Here is a 15,596-nt window from a genome sequence, read left to right on the forward strand (position 1 = left end):
GTGAGTGACCACCATGCTCTGAATCTTCCAATGGAATTTACCTGATAACTGGGCAGAGAAGAGCTTATCTGTGTTCTAAAGGTTTCCAGCTGAAACTGGGTTTTAGTTACTTTCAGCAACTTAACCAACCTCTTTGCACCTCAGTTTCTGCTCTGTCAAATGGAGATAGCCATGCCCACCTCATCCACTTATTAGGAGCTGAGAAGCAAGGCAGAGAATCTGCCCATGCTGGGCCCACAGCATATTCTCAGCTAAGCACTCTCCTTCCTGATTTGGTAAAGCAAAGAAAGATCTCACTCTCTTTGACCTTCAAATCCTGGATTGGGGGAAAACAATCCATCGGTGAATGTAGAATTTTCTCAGGATTCCTCAAGTGCTAAGAAGGGTAGATTTATTATTGGTAAAGTTTATATATTGACTCAGTCTCTCTCCTTCACTGGCTTGCTTACTCCCTACAGTTCCGGTGGAGATGAATCCCTGAAGAATGTGACCACTTTACCTAGTAAGTAATTGCCAAGAGCTGAAGTGTTTCTACTTGGTCCAACTGACCTGAGTCCTCCTGAGAGTGTCTCCCAGCTAAGAAAGGAACAAATAACATATCCCTCTGGACCACCACTGAAGTGGAGGAGAGGTGCTGGACAGGCAGCCAAAGGGGATGGAATGAACACTGGATTTGGTGCCTAAAGACCTGTAGACTTCTGCCCCTCTATGTGCTTATGAGGTGACCTACACCTCATGTTTTTCCAACTGGTCCAGGGAGTACTGAGACAAATTAGATAGGGACCTTTCATTGTACTGTAAATTGTATAAAGATCATTTTTAAGGTTCTTGCTACCTTGGCCCACATATCATCCAGTCATTACAATTCAGAAGATCTAGGTTATGTTGGGTACATGCACAGCCCTTCCCCAGGAAGCATGAGGGATGATGGTGTGGCCCACCATAGAAACCCTGGGCCCCATGGTAGCAGAGGAGACATCCTGACTATTGTCCTCAGCTGTCCAAACTTCCTCTTCCAGATATCCTCCGGGAGTTTAACAGAAACCTTGAGGGCTATTCAGTGGGCACCGGTGATGCCAGTGCCACGAATGCGTTCTTTAACCTGGCTGTTCCTGAAGCAAAGGCTGAGTTGAGTATGGCATTTGGGAGGGGGGCTGGGAAGCAGGGAGCAGAAGTGTACAGTCCCTTTGAGATGTCAATACCAACTTCTGTGTGAGACAGACCCTTTATCCATCTATGGCAGCTTACCGTGGCCTAATGGTGCTAGAAAGACTCACTCTCCTCAGAGCCTCACAAGTAGCAATTCCCCCAAAAAGATCAGGGAAAGCCCACCAACTGGATGGGCAAGCCAGGATCCCTAGCCTGAAGGGCCTCTGGGCAACAAGTCTCATCCACTCCCTAGTGCTGTTACGGAGCTAGCAAGAATGGAGTGGAGAAATCCAGAGGCTGCTGAAGCAGAACTGCCCAGCCTCCTGGGATGGTCGCCAAAAGGGGCTGTCATCCTGCTCCTAGAGGCCCCAGAAGCCTAGGGTTCTTGCTCCATGGCACTCCTGGCCCAGCCGTCTGAGCCTCTTGCTATGTGTCATCTCTTTGCTCAGGTCTACACCCTCTGGTTGGTGGGTACTGCACACAGACCTGCTCACTGGGCTTGGTTAAAAGTGCTTGAGGTCTATTCCTCCCATGTATTAGAAACCAAGGCATGTGCAGAGTGTGTGTGTACTCCCATCTCTTTCTGAAAGAAGCATTTAGATAAGTTCACAAAAATAGCAACATATATAATTTCATACATATAGTGGCTATATATGTACATGTGTGTGTGTATATATTATTGTATGTATACATATCACGCACACACATACACATATATGACATCATGGACATTAGGAAAAACACAAAAGAAGCAATTATGTCAGCATGAGCATTTTTATGCTTGAGCGTCAAATTCTCAGCCTCCTGGAAGCCAAAGTGGGAAGAATAAGCATGCTAAAACTTTCATAGGTCTAATTGCATGACCCAATCTTTCAAAAGGGAAAAATAGGCCAGGCAGGTGGTGCATGCCTGTAATCCCACCATTCAGGAGACTGAGACAGGAAGATTGGGGCCAACCTGGGCTATATAACAAGACCCTGTCCAAAAAAAAAAAAATCAAACCAAAAACCCAAAAGGCAAATGGTTTTTTAGCACGGAATCTTAAAAGACATTTTACATTTAGAGCCCTTCAAAGGTCATGAGCAGCAAATGTAACTGGAAGAACCTTTGACTACAACTTTTAAGACAAATACATACTTGGCTTTTCCAATGGTTATTTGTTGTAATAACTCTCCAGAAAGGATGCAAATCTTCTGGTCTCTGAGCATCAGGCTCTCTGCAACTCATGCAGTGGGAATATCATGGAAGACTTTAGTTAAAGGCCTTTTGAGAGGAAAATCATGAGCACAGTTCCTCAACAGGACTGACTTTCTTTCTCAGGGATCTCGTGGGCCAAGCCCAGGCTCTGGTGCAGAAGATGAAAGATGACCATGTGAGTCACGTTTATGGTTATTTATGAACACTAATGTTGCCACCAAATGGAATGGTCTGCCATGAAAAACAGTGAGCCCCCTGCACTAGAGGCATCCAAGCAGAAGTAGGGCAGCTTCCTGTCCAAGGGCCTCTGGGGGATGTCATCTCAATGGGGAGGAGATTGCTGATGGTCACAATGACCTCAAAAGTCCCTCCTGATGCTAAGATCCTGGTCTATAAATAAACCTGCAAAACTCCCTCAGCTCTGAGATTCTGATTCTGATTTCAAATGGGCGAGGAAGCCATAAAGGGTTGACTGGATTTCCTAGAGCTGTGATGTTTCTTATTTGTTGGAAATCATCCAGGATTTTCCTCTTTCCATGTAGAGAGTAAATTTCAATGAAGACTGGAAGGTCATCACAGTGATGATTGGAGCCAGAGATTTGTGTGACTACTGTATGGATTCGGTAATGGGGTTGGAGTCCCGCTCTGCTGTTGCTCATGACTTTGTCCAGTAGACCCAGGAGAGAGAAATTCCACAAACTAACCCAGAAGTAGCCAACTAAACTTATTTTGGCACATGTGCATGCCCAATTCTCTCTCTCCTCTCTCTCTGTCTCTCTCTCTCTCTCTGTCTCTCTCTCTCTCTCTCTCTCTCTCTCTCTCTCTCTCACACACACACACCTTACTTCATGATGCTTAGGCTCCTGGCACCATCTGTCCCAGGTGGTGAGGTAGCAGGTAGCAGATGTGCAATACTTCCACTCCTCTCTCTAACAACTTTTGAGAACTCAGAAAGGGAAGAAACTGTAGAACCTGAGCAGTTGGGAGAGGACTCTTCATTTCCAGCTCCTAAACTGAAGCGCTGGTGGAAGGTTCCTTCTTCTAGCTGGCTCATCTTTGACCACAGTGAGTAGTCAGCTATTCAGCTCAGATTCTGACCTATTGAGCTAGTGAGAGCTGAAAGCCTGAGGGAGAACAAGTTCTTAGGGCTAAAGCCAGAAGGAGAGCCTACAAATGCTTCCCTGCCTTCTCACCCGAACTGGAAACTCCTTTCCCTCCCTGCTTCTCTTTCCAGAATCTGTATTCTGCAGCCAACTTTTATGACCATCTCCGCAAAGCCTTGGACATACTGCATAGAGAGGTGGGTGGGGATCCCATACCTGCTGATAGCCCTGGCATGGTGGAAGTGATGGTGGGGGGATGAAGGGTGAAAGTTTTCCATCCTTTCAAGAAGAGAGCCAAGGGCATGGGCTCTGTCCCTGTCCAGAGGTTCGGGTCTAGCCCCCAAGGAAGCCTCATTCTTTTTGAATCAGCCAAAAAAAAAAGGACCTTAGGCTTAAGGAAAGGAAGGCAGTGTGTTTCTCCACCACTACTCAGGTCATTCCTTAGAAGCAGCATCCAAGTGGTACCCCAGCTGGGCACTGCATTCTGAGCTACGGGGAGTAGTAGCTAAAGTGGGGTGGTCTGTTTCTGCAACCAGCCTCATGTCTTCCCTCCCCACCACTACCCCCCTGCCCAGGAGGGAACATTCTTGACCACCAGATGCCCTGCTGGGTGACTGAGTCCCCATGCCTACTCATCAGGGGCAGACCAGATTGGGCTGAGGGGAAATGGTCAAGGGCCAATGCACTGGTGAACAAGTCACTTAACTCACCAAATTTAAAACTAACATGTCTGGGCTTGCTAAACAGACATGGCTGAACAGAGCTGAACTCTTAGCATTTATTGTCCCCCACTGGTAGCCGTGTGGTGCCTGGCCTGTACTGCTCTGGGTGGTGCCCTACGTAGACAACTTCCCAGAACTCCATTGGAGGGGTGGACTGAGTCCCTCAGTCTAAAGCCAGTCCTCACTTATGGTCCCAAGGCATCCTGAAGAAAAGGCCTTGGAATCCTTGTCTCAACTGAAGTTTTGCCCTTAGGTGCCCAGAGCCCTGGTCAACCTCGTGGACTTCATGAACCCCAGCATCATTCGGCAGGTGTTCCTGGGGAACCCAGACACGTGCCCAATACAGCAGGCCAGGTAGGCAGGTGCTGACTGCCTAAACTGCAGACACCCTCACCCCTAGCCGGGCACACATGCTAGTGAGTCTCTGTGGCTTGATTTGTCCACAGGTCTATGTTTATAAAACAGGGCTTATGCCAGAATCATCCCCTTCTGGTAGGTGGGAGCCTTAACCTTTCCCCTCCTTACCCAGTCCCAAGGTGCTAGGTGCCAGGCAGAAATTTTTGTGATATCTAGAGCAACAAGGGCTGATGTTTAAGAGACAGAGCAACTCAGATTGCAAAGGGGCAACATGGAGGTAGGTGTGGATGTGTAGCTAAATTGTAACAGACAGCAAGAGAAGATACATATGAGCGAGATATTTTATGAGGAAGAGAACTGAAAAGGACATAAGGGAACTTCACACTGGGACTGTTTTGCTGCTCAAGCTGGGCAGTCAACGTATACCTACACTGACTGATTTAACAAATCTCACAGAACTGACTGTGCGCCAAGCACTCGTCTAAGTACTAGAAGTACACAGCCCCTGATTGTTCATGTGGACTTATTTAAATGCCAGCTGCCTTCAGAGCACTTTCTCCAGTACTTGGGCAGGTGCTTCAGAGCCTCGAGGTATACATGCTCCAAAAGCAGAGCTTGAGGGAACCACTGCACCCCAGCCCAGGCAGCCAGAAGCAGTCCCCGAACAGAGCTTTGACACTGGGTTCTCCTGCCTCCCCCTCTGTGTGCAGTATTTTGTGCAACTGTGTCCTGACCCTGCGGGAAAACACCTATGAGCTGGCCAGGTTGGAGGTCTTCACCAAAGCCTACCAGGTGAGTTTCCAGTTTTTATTCCTTATGAGACTTCCTGCCCAGCCCTTCAGCAATTGTAGACTACTTAAAACCAAAATTAAATGTGACCCATCACTTCCAAATTCTCTGGAATGGTATTTGCCATTCTTGTGTTGTGTTCTCAAGAGAAAGGTGGAGTCAGCTTCCCTGTCCAGGGGGATGAGGGCAGAGATGCTGTTTGCTACTGCCCTTGCCCTACCCTGTGCTGAAGGTCCCCATGTTTGTGAATGTCCCCAGAGCAGCATGCGTGAGCTGGTGGAATCAGGCCGCTATGAAACACGGGAGGACTTTTCCGTGGTGCTGCAGCCCTTCTTCCTCAACATCCAGCTCCCCATCTTGGAGGTATGCTCCCTGCCCCCACCATTGACTAAGGAGGGAGAGCTTTCATGGTGACCTTAGAACAGGCCAGGCAAGGCAGAGATGCCAAGTGCTTCCATGAGCATGTCAGTAAACCAACAAAGATGCAGAAAGCTCTCCAGACACTGTGCTGGCAGGTGCAGTGACCTTGAACACCTGAGCCACATTCCCAGGGGCAGCCTGACGTGGGGAGTTCCCAGAGTTCCTGAGATAGTCTCACTGTACTGAACAGCCACTGTGGGCCAGGTAGTGTGCTTCCCACAGATAAAATCACAACTGCCTTTGGAAGTGTTGTCATGCCTAGGTAACAGAGGTACAGAGATGTGACACTTCCTTCCTAAAATCAGGTGGGAAATAAGGGACAGAGAGGCAAGAGTCACAGTTATCCAACTCCACATTATTTACCTCTCCCACATGCGGCCCTGCAGTTAGTTATAAAGGAGGGCTCTAGCTGGACATGTTGATGCACACCTCTGATCCCAGCACTTGGGAGGCTGAGGCTGGAGGGTCTTGAGTAAAAAACAATAAAGGAGGTTTCTGGCAGTACACTTCCATTCTCAGCATGCTCCTTGCCTGGTGCTTCCACAGCACAGAAGAGATCTGCAAGGGGACCGGGTCAGGCCTCCATTCCAAGGGCCTTAGCTGACTGGAGGGAAGCTGGAAAGAGACCAGCGTTGTGCATATCCAAGTGCCACAAGGGAGAACAGCTGGAGTCAGGTGGCACTCTACCCTGATGCCAGCTTTTCCTAAGCTTGCCCTGGGCTTTGGTCCATTCTCCCCACCAAAACCTCCAGGAGAAGTGTGCTGAGGGCTGGAAAGTAGCCTTTGACCTTGTCTGGTCATGACTCATTCAGGGGAGAAGCTCACTCCCTCACCCATGCCACAGGCTGGAGCATCATACAAATGTGCCTAAAAATAAATATAGCACTTTATTGTTAAATAAGGGGGACTCACGGGTACAGAAAGGAGAGTGGGGGCATGGAGTCACACAAAGCTATTCACCTGTGAGATTGCTCTCATCTCCCTGTCAAGACGACCAGATTCTGTAGGGCTGATGGCCTGGGGCACCCCCCGGGGGAGAAGGGAATTTCATGGTCAGTTCCAGGGGTCAGATCAATGGGCTGTAGCTCCTCTAATCCTGCAGGATCTTGAGAAGTACATTTGTCTCTTTCAGAATGGACGTCCAGATAAGTCCTTCTTTGCCCCAGACTGCATCCACCCAAACCAGAAATTCCACTCCCAGCTTGCCAGAGCCCTTTGGGTCAATATGGTAAGACAAGGGAGTGCCCCTGGAGTTCTAGTCTAGAGCAAAGCATCAGCTCCTATGGAATGGGGGCAGGCCCAGAAGAGCACATTTGTATAAGAGTTACAGAATGGAACACGGAGTCCTTCAGCTCGGCTTGACCAGGTTCTACCGCCTGCTCTTTTGCCAGGAAGTTTAGGCCATGTAATCTTAGTTTTGCTTCTCTATAGCCCTGAAAGATAACTATTATGAGTTTTTTGAGGAAACTGAAGCAAATCCCACCACTGGCACCTGGCAGAGCCAGGAGTGGAAGCCAAGCCCCCTAAAATGAGGCTCTGAGCCTTCCTGCTGCAGAATACCACAGGGAACGTTCACTTTAGTGGAAACAAAGTAATGCATCTGGGTCCCTCTTTTTCTTCCCTGAACAGCTTGAACCACTGGGCAGGAAAACGGATACGCTGAATCTGGCAAAAGAAATACTCCTGACCTGTCCCACCAAGGTAATAAGAGTAGACCAGTTTTGCCCCTTTCCAGAACTCAGAGCCCAGACCTGTCCTTCCCCCCCTACATCCTCCTGCCCAGCTTCCTCAGGGCCCATCTCTCCCCCAGGCTGGGAGCTTATCTGGGAGGGAGGCATGGGAGATGGACTATGGAGGACAGTGAAAAGTCGCATAGAACAGAGTACAAACGTAGTTACTTTGGGGATGGGTAAAGCAGCTGGGCCCATGCTGAGGGAGAAGATCAGGGTGTGAAGAGGGCATTTTCATGAAGGGCAGGAGAAGCCCAAAGGACGAGAGGCTCATTTTGTTGCAGAGGCATTCAGAGCAGATGAAAATGTCTGACTGCAGGTGGGAGATTCAGCGAGGGGCAAAGGCTCAGAAGTAGTGGTGAGAAAGCATAGCACATGGATTGGGTGGTTTCCAGTGCAGAAAGGGTCAGAGAAGGAGTAGCAAAGGGAGGATCCCAAGCTGTGTGGCAGAGGGAGTAGGAAGACTTGTCTGTGATTGGGGCTCCTTTTAAGGAGGAGTATGTAAGTGGTTGTTAAACTTGACTTCAGGCCTGGGGTGGGGGCAGGTTCACGTTCCCATTGCCTTTAGCTCCAGTTTCTTGGTCCTGTCTTATGGCTTTTTAACCAAATAAGGCTAAGACCCAAGATCCCTCAGTGGCCATAAAAGCAGAGGGCCTGACCTAATCTGGGAGGCTAAGTTTTCTGCCTGGGTAGGGTTTTACCAACCTTTCCCACCCTCCCAACCGAGCAGAGCCGGGGCATGGGCCTGCAGCTCCCCCGTGTGACTGCTGGGGTGCCCCTGCCCAGACCTGTGTTCCCTGTATGCTGCTTTCCTCACCCCAGTCTTGGGTACTGGATAAGTGTGATGTGTCATGAGCAAAGGTGGCTTGAGGAAGGGCTGGGAAGTGAGTACAGTGATGGTAGAAGGCTCAGCTGCGGGATCTGGTACCCAGGGTTAAGGAGTCATATCATGCAACCCATGGATGGATGTTTCAGTCCCAATGGTCAGATGGTAGCCAGAGGGCTGGGGCAAAGGCCCTGTGATCCAGATGTAAGTCCTTTCATTGCCAGGGACTAGGGCAATTGGGCAATGGGGAATCAAAGCAATGGCTATAAACTCTACAATAAGTGAGCATTTCAATATTTTAACAATCCCTACGGCCATGTTGAATATCAGTAACGAAAGCCCCTCCAAACGGCCAACTCGTTTTCCATTAAACAGTAAAAGTAAAATTCACACCAAGCAGCCATCATTTTCTTCTTCTCCCAACAAATACATATGTTAAGTACCAAGTTGGAGCTCCATGGACCACAAGGCAACCTCTGTTACACTATACCAGGCAGGGAGCCCTAAATCAATGATGCTCTGCCCAGCATCTCAAGCCACCAGTGGACTCAGTTCACTTCTGGACAGAGCCTGGTGGAGCCATGGGTGAGCTGAGAAGTCAAATCCAGCCTCCTAGAGCCAGTAAAAGCCCAGCTCAGAAGAAGCTGTTGCTAAGCAACCCTGGAGCCCATTTCAAAAGGGTCCATCTGTTGGCCAGCCCAGTTTCACTGCACTGTGCCTCAGGTGCCATCTGCTCCCTGCCATGTGCCTCAGAGCCATACAAAAGTCCACTAGCATCTCAGTGTGAGCTGACAGGGGCCAGGCAGCACATATTTTCATCCTAGCTGTGTCTAAACATAGAAGCAACAGGCAGGACGTAGGGGAAGGAGGTGGTGAGATGAATGTGAGCACTAACTAGCTTCTCCTCCTCCCTTCTCCTCCCCCATCCCAGGCCCCACTGCTAGCACATTCTGCTGTGCCAGGTAGGGTGACTTAACAGCACTCCTGTTGTTTTGTACAGGTTGCATGAATTATTTTATATCCAACTCTTGATTATCTCTGTGAATATTTTCCCCTTCCTACCTTAATCAACTCTCCGCCTACTCCCTCCCTGACGCCTGGACAACTGGCTGAACCATCAGGAAGATCAGCTTGGTCCTTTTTCAGCCCTTAGTCTTCTGGGCCTCACTTGTCATCTCCTCCTTGAAATTTACTCCTCCGTGGGCTTATGGAGACTAAGCCACCTTGATTTTTCTAGCTGCTATTCCTTCTCATCTCTCTTAATTACACTCCTCTCTTCTAACCCTGAAGATGCAGAGTTTCTCCACCTTTCACATCTCAATCTATTGTCTTTTCTCTCTCTCCACATCCCCTCACTGAAGTTCATTCATTTCCAGGATTTCATTGCTCTACATTTCTCAGTCTCTCAATCGGTGTCTTCATTTCTTCTTTCCCAAGCTCCAGTCTTAAAATCCCAGCCCTTAAAATATGTTCCCATGGAGGCACTATATTGGTGTAAGGTTACTCAAAAGGCAGATTCAATGATGGGGAAGCTAGAGAGAAAAAGAAGGAGGGAAAGGGAGAGGGCTGAAATAATGTCACGGATTTCATCTTATTTTTTATCATGAGGAAAAGCAAAGTTTGTTGAACTCCCTTAAACTTATTGCTTAGCAGTTTTTCTACTTCAAGTTACATATAGTGGACTTGTTAATGCTCAGAGATACTAAATATCCTAATCCTACTCTGACCCCACTCTTGCCTCAAAGTTAACATTCATTTATTCAAAAACTTTTTTTTTTTTTTTGGTGGGACTTAGGGCTTTGCACTTGCAAAGCAGGAACTCTACTGCTTGAGTCACACCTCCAATCCATTTTGATCTGGTTATTTTGGAGATGGGGGTCTCTAGAACTATTTGCTCAGGCTGGCCTCAAACCATGATCCTGCTGATCTCAGCCTCTCAGGTAGCTAAGATTACAGGCCTGAGCCACCGGTGCCTGGCTCAAAAACTAACTTTTTGAGCATGGAATATCTAAATAGGAACTGAATGTTTATCTTTCCAAGCTCTCTGCTCCTAAGACTTCCCACTTCTGCAGCATTATTGTGGTTTCCAAATTCCCCAGGCAGAAACTCCAGGCACCCTGCCTAGTAGGACTCTTACCAATACCCCTCTCCCCATTCCCACAGTCCCCATGTGGCTTGCACCCTCTTCATACCTTCCCATTATAAAGCAGTAGAGAATTAGACGGCCTACGGATCTTGGAGGGTGGGCCTTAGAGAGCTACTGATGCCCTTTCTCAAGGGCATATCCCTCCCAATCCCTGCTTACCCTTCCACCTTTTCTTACTTATGGCTGCTTTTCAAACTGCTGAGGGCTACCCATCAACAGGTCATGCTATCCACAAATGTAGGTAAAGAACCAACACATTCTGAACTGAATGGGATGGAGTAGAACATACCAGAGGGCATTCCATGGAGCACTAATATACTCTCTTCCCTCCTACTGCCACTTACTATGGGCTCTCAGCCATTTCTTGCAGACATGACTGCTGACCCCTGCCTCAAGAAGGCATTTCCCCTTGAAATATGGCCCTTTTAAGTTGGTGATTGTACCCTCTTTTGGATTCAAGTAGCACAGCACAAAAAAAAAAAAAAGCACCCCTCCTTCTCTGTGAACATTTATACCTAATATAGCCAGGGTAGGTGTGGCCTAGTCCCCCAGTCACTGACTCAGCTTCTGGCTCACAGCAGGTGGTCATCTGGGCTCCCTCTCCCAGGCAGCCCACTGTCTCCACACAGTTGCAACTAGACAGCTTCCTTGTGCTGGCATTCAGTCAGCTTCACCTTCTACCTGCTCATGCTCCCAGCCTAAACCTAGAGAATCCCTCTTCTATGAAATCATTCCAGACCTTTAAGCCACTCTGACTCATGTGCACCAAGCCATCCATGGTCAATAAAACCACGCCCTTGGAACCCAGCTCACCTGTCTGCCACTACCATCTACCTGTTCTGATGGTTCCTGCCCTGGCCTCACTCCACTGCATTCCAGTATCTCCTTGACCTCTGACTCTTTCAGCACTATCTCCCTTGCCCCACCCCACTTTGAAACCACTTTAGATCCTATGATCAAATGGACAGGACCAAATAGGTTCTGCTGTTTGACTCTCAGCTCTCCCAGAAGGGCAAGGATTATCTTTGCCCTCTCCTTCTTCCTATACTGATCACTCTGAGGCTAGCTCCAGCCCCCGGACTCCGCCAGGGCTTCCCTGTGGAGGGAAAAACAGAGTTAGTAACAGCCTCCTCTAACCTCCATCTTGCCTTGAGGAGTGTGGGGGTATTGCAGCAGTCTCTCAGCAATTACTGTGTTTTCGGGCCTGCTGTTCTCTGATGTTGCCCTGCCTTAGAACATCTCACGTCCTTCTCCCTGCATGCCTAGGGAGAAGGGTGGCCTTCTTGTGTTACCTCCCTCCTGGCCCTCTGAACACAGGAGCCACTCCACAGATATGGTTACTCCTTTACAGGATGTTCCCAGGCTGCCCTCCTCTGAGTGGCTGTTGAGGGGACACTAAACAACACTGAGCCAAGACAGCTTAACTAGCCATGCAGATAAGCTATTGAAAGATACGTCTTGCATTGATGCAGACCAGTGCATGCTTCCTGCCCTTGATCTTGAGTGCATATCCATGAAAGGATGTTCTCTGGCCTATGTGCCAGGTGGGGATGCTGAAACTCAGAGGAAAAGGGAAACTGATTGCTTTGTTGTCCCAGGGAGGCAAAGACTGTTCTGGGGACTGAGAGCTTTCCCCATGTAGATTTTGTCTTTTGTTGGCCTGGCTCCAATGTGAAGAATGGAATCAGGCAATAGACCTGTCAGGTCAGGGCTGATCCCATCTCACAAGTACTCACTACTTGGAAGAAGAGGTTATGGACAGAACTGAAGAGAACATGTCCCTTCCGAGAGATTTAGATCCTCCTTTCTCCTTCTCTATGTCATGGTTGGCCGCTGCTTCTCCCTCCTCTTGTTCTTCCTCCTCCAAAATAAATGAAAACCTCTCCTGCCTGAGTTTACCCATGGGTAGTCAGTTTTCAACACTTGAAATTGACTTCTAAAGACTTCTTTTCCGACATTTTCGTTTCCCTTTCTTATTCCCAAACTTTCCAACCATGGGGTAGAAAACTCCACAAGTGTCTTCTGTGAGTATTCCCAACCTCAGGAGCACTTTGATATTTCCTGATCCAGATTTCACCTGACCTTGCTTTGCCCTTGTTTCAACATTTCCTCATTAGCTTGTTTTCCCCAGTTTCTCCTTTGCCTATTTCCTTCTTCTTTAATCAACCCATTATCGTGACTGAGTGAACTTGGAGGCTTGTGTGAAAACTGATTGTGAGATAGATAGGCATTAAGGAATGAATAGTACATTTCCCAAGAAGGAAAAATGACTGAAAATATAGAAAGTCAACCTAAAGGGGAAAAAACACAGTACAAAGCAGACAAGAAGAAAACAACCCAACTGATCATAAAATATATGGATAATCATAATACTTCCTGGAAAAGAGAGAATGCTGAATTGTGACTCCCTTGCCAGAAAAATTACAAAGGAAGGGAAATAGGTAAATCTGAGGATTAGGAAGTTGTTGGAGAGTTAGGGTGAAAACAAAAGCATTGAACCCAGCCTGGAATTTGTGTGGAGCCATCTTTAAGCCTTTTATCCCTTGCCAAAACTGTTACGTAACACCCTCTAGGGAATGAATGAAATTATGTTTATACAGTTCTTGTTATTTAAGTGCAGAAGAGCAGTGTTAAATAAATCTAGAAGGCAGGATTGTTAGTTCTTAAGCAATCTCCAGTGCTGTCAGATAATCTCTCCATGTGGTTCCTTTTCTCTCTTAGGATGAACCCTTCCTGAGAACCTCCCGGAACAGTAACTACACTTACCCCACCACGCCAGACATTGAGGTAACCTCTGACTCACCCCAGTCTCTCTCAACACAAGCCATTTCCACCTGCCAGGGACTTGGGGTGTGGCACAGGTTTCAGAGTGTTAGCTTAAGCACAAATGTGCCCTTCTTACATACCGGAAATTAGAATATACCAAAAAGAGCTTCGAATCATGAAGCCCCAAGACTGTCCTAACATGTTCTCAAGTTGCCTACCTGACGACAGCAGTCAACCAGAAGAAGTACTCATGGATCAGTTTGCTTTGACCTTTGTAATCCAACATTGTTTCTGCTTAGGCAGCCAGCCCTTCAGAAGGGATGAGGGGGAGGCAGTGGGTTTGGAGTCTCATCAACTTCCTGAAGGTGGAAGCTGAAAGGAAAGGAATTTCAGAGCTGAGGTGGGGCCCAACAGGAAACTGACTGACGCATATCCACATGGACCCCTAGGCCTTGTTGGTTCAACTCATTCCTTCCAGCTCTGAGTATTCTTGAGCCTGTGGCTTCAGGGACTGCTACTCCAAAGATGGCCTGCCAGATCTTGGACCACACCAAGCCTTGCAAGACAGGCCTGGTCCAGACATGTTGGCCACCAGGATAGGGACTCAACCACCAGTTCCGGTTTCACACCAGTCTTATGCTAGGAGCTGGTGGAGATTCAGAGAAGTATCAAATGTGATCCTGACTGGAGGGAGTCCCTGATCATTTATTGAGCACCTACTATGTCAGGCAGTGTTTCAGAGAGTTAGAGTGGATGGATGGGTCCCAGTTCTCATCAAGTTTACAATCTTCTGAGGAAAGCATCCAGTAAAACAGCTAAGAATGATCATTTTGAGTAGTGACAATAGCTCAAAGACTGGTGAGGTTAAAAAGAGTGATGGGGTCAGGGGAATGGTGGCCAATTCAGAGCATTATACAGGCTGGTCATCTCTGAGGAGAGGGGATTTGAATATGCAAGGTGAAAAGGTGCCTGAAACAGAGTCCTTAAGCAGAAGGACCAGAGAGCACAAAGGCTCACATCACACTGGGGAATGAGTTGGGTGTATTTGAGGAAGAGAAAGAAGGCCAAAATGCCTGGAGGGTGGAGAAAATGAAATCAGAGGGTGTTCATGGCTAGATCACACAGAGCCTGAATCCTTGAGTAGAAAGTTTGGACTTTGAGTGGAGAGAGGTCGGAAGCATTGGGAACTTGAGGAGAGGATGGCATAATCTGGTTTGCATCTTTAAGAGGTCACCCTGGCAGCTATGTGGAGAATGGGTTGGAGTTCAGGGACTGGGGAAAGACATTTTATAAGGCAACTGAAGAATTGAGCCTAAATTATATGAGATTGTCACAGATCTGTCAGATCCTAAGCTCTGGGATACAGGCAATAACAGTCTCATGTTATTGGGAGTTATGCCAACTCCAGCCTGGCTTCCTGTCCTGGTTGACCCAGTGGCCAGATTGTTATAATTGAAACATCAGCTGTGTCTTGTCAAGCAGACATTTGTTTATCTCACACTAATTTCTTGGAAGCCTGTCTGGAGAGGTGCTATACTAAGGTAGCTGGGTGGGCAGAGTGAAACTGGGCCTCCTCTCTTTGATTTTCTTTGTTTCTGTTGCTGGAAGAGTTAAAAACCCAGGCCTAAAAGGGCGTGTGTTTGTTTTAACATCCTGCTGCTTAAAGTAGCCACAGATAGCCACAGATGGGAAGTTGTTAGAAATGCAGAGTCCTGAGCACTACCCTAAACCTACAGAATCAGAATCTTCAAATAAGATCCTCAGGGGAGTGGGAAGCATGGGTTTAGGAAGCAGTGTGTGGACCTCTCCTTGTGACAAATGAGCGTGCTCAGGTTCCAGTCTGTGTCTGTTAATCCACACAACGTGCTCATTTCTGGCTCCCCAATTATCAGAGATATTTATAAGGTGCTGGTGGCTGTATAACTTTTTCTTTAAAAAAAATGGCATTTTCCCCAAAAACTTGTCATCTATACATAGCCTGTTCTTGATTTCAGTAAAACATCTAAACAGTAGCAGAAATCCATCCGTGTGATAAATTGAGCAATCCCTCAGAATCAACTAAATTCCACTGGATTAAGCAAACAGTATTTAAAAGAAGTTTCATTTTCACTCCCTCATGATAGGGATATTTTTTACAAGGCCTGTCTTCATCATCATCTGACTGAATGGATGAGATGGTGTCAAAGACTGGCAGACACACTCTCAGAGACTCAGTCAATCTGTCAGTGGAGCCCTGATGTGTACTCAGCCTGTAGATACTTGGGACTTTGGGCAGAGTCAGTTCTCTACCAGCTTTCTGGTACTAGTCATTTCTGTGCCCTCTGCTTTCCACACCCCAGAACCTGGAAAATATGCTCTATATTACAGAGACAAGGAAAGTTGACCAAAAAG

General features: G+C 47.6%; 1 protein-coding gene across 7 annotated transcripts in view; it reads left to right on the plus strand.

Annotated features, from left to right (window-relative positions):
- Positions 1-15,596, plus strand: part of Plb1 (phospholipase B1) — a 131,812-nt gene that overhangs the window by 93,315 nt on the left and 22,901 nt on the right. For all 7 annotated transcript variants that reach the window (XR_012439640.1, XM_074049411.1, XM_074049408.1 and 4 more), the window contains 11 exons: positions 459-502; positions 1,020-1,128; positions 2,470-2,521; positions 2,889-2,969; positions 3,581-3,646; positions 4,425-4,525; positions 5,239-5,320; positions 5,576-5,680; positions 6,870-6,965; positions 7,367-7,438; positions 13,161-13,226. Coding sequence is in view for 6 of the 7 variants with exons in the window: in XM_074049411.1 (XP_073905512.1) it covers positions 459-502; positions 1,020-1,128; positions 2,470-2,521; positions 2,889-2,969; positions 3,581-3,646; positions 4,425-4,525; positions 5,239-5,320; positions 5,576-5,680; positions 6,870-6,965; positions 7,367-7,438; positions 13,161-13,226 (874 nt within the window). In the remaining variant the exon portion in view is untranslated. The remainder of the gene's footprint in view (positions 1-458; positions 503-1,019; positions 1,129-2,469; positions 2,522-2,888; positions 2,970-3,580; positions 3,647-4,424; positions 4,526-5,238; positions 5,321-5,575; positions 5,681-6,869; positions 6,966-7,366; positions 7,439-13,160; positions 13,227-15,596) is intronic.

This window comes from Castor canadensis, chromosome 12, assembly GCF_047511655.1.
Source record: "Castor canadensis chromosome 12, mCasCan1.hap1v2, whole genome shotgun sequence".
NCBI classification, from domain to species: Eukaryota; Metazoa; Chordata; class Mammalia; order Rodentia; family Castoridae; genus Castor; species Castor canadensis.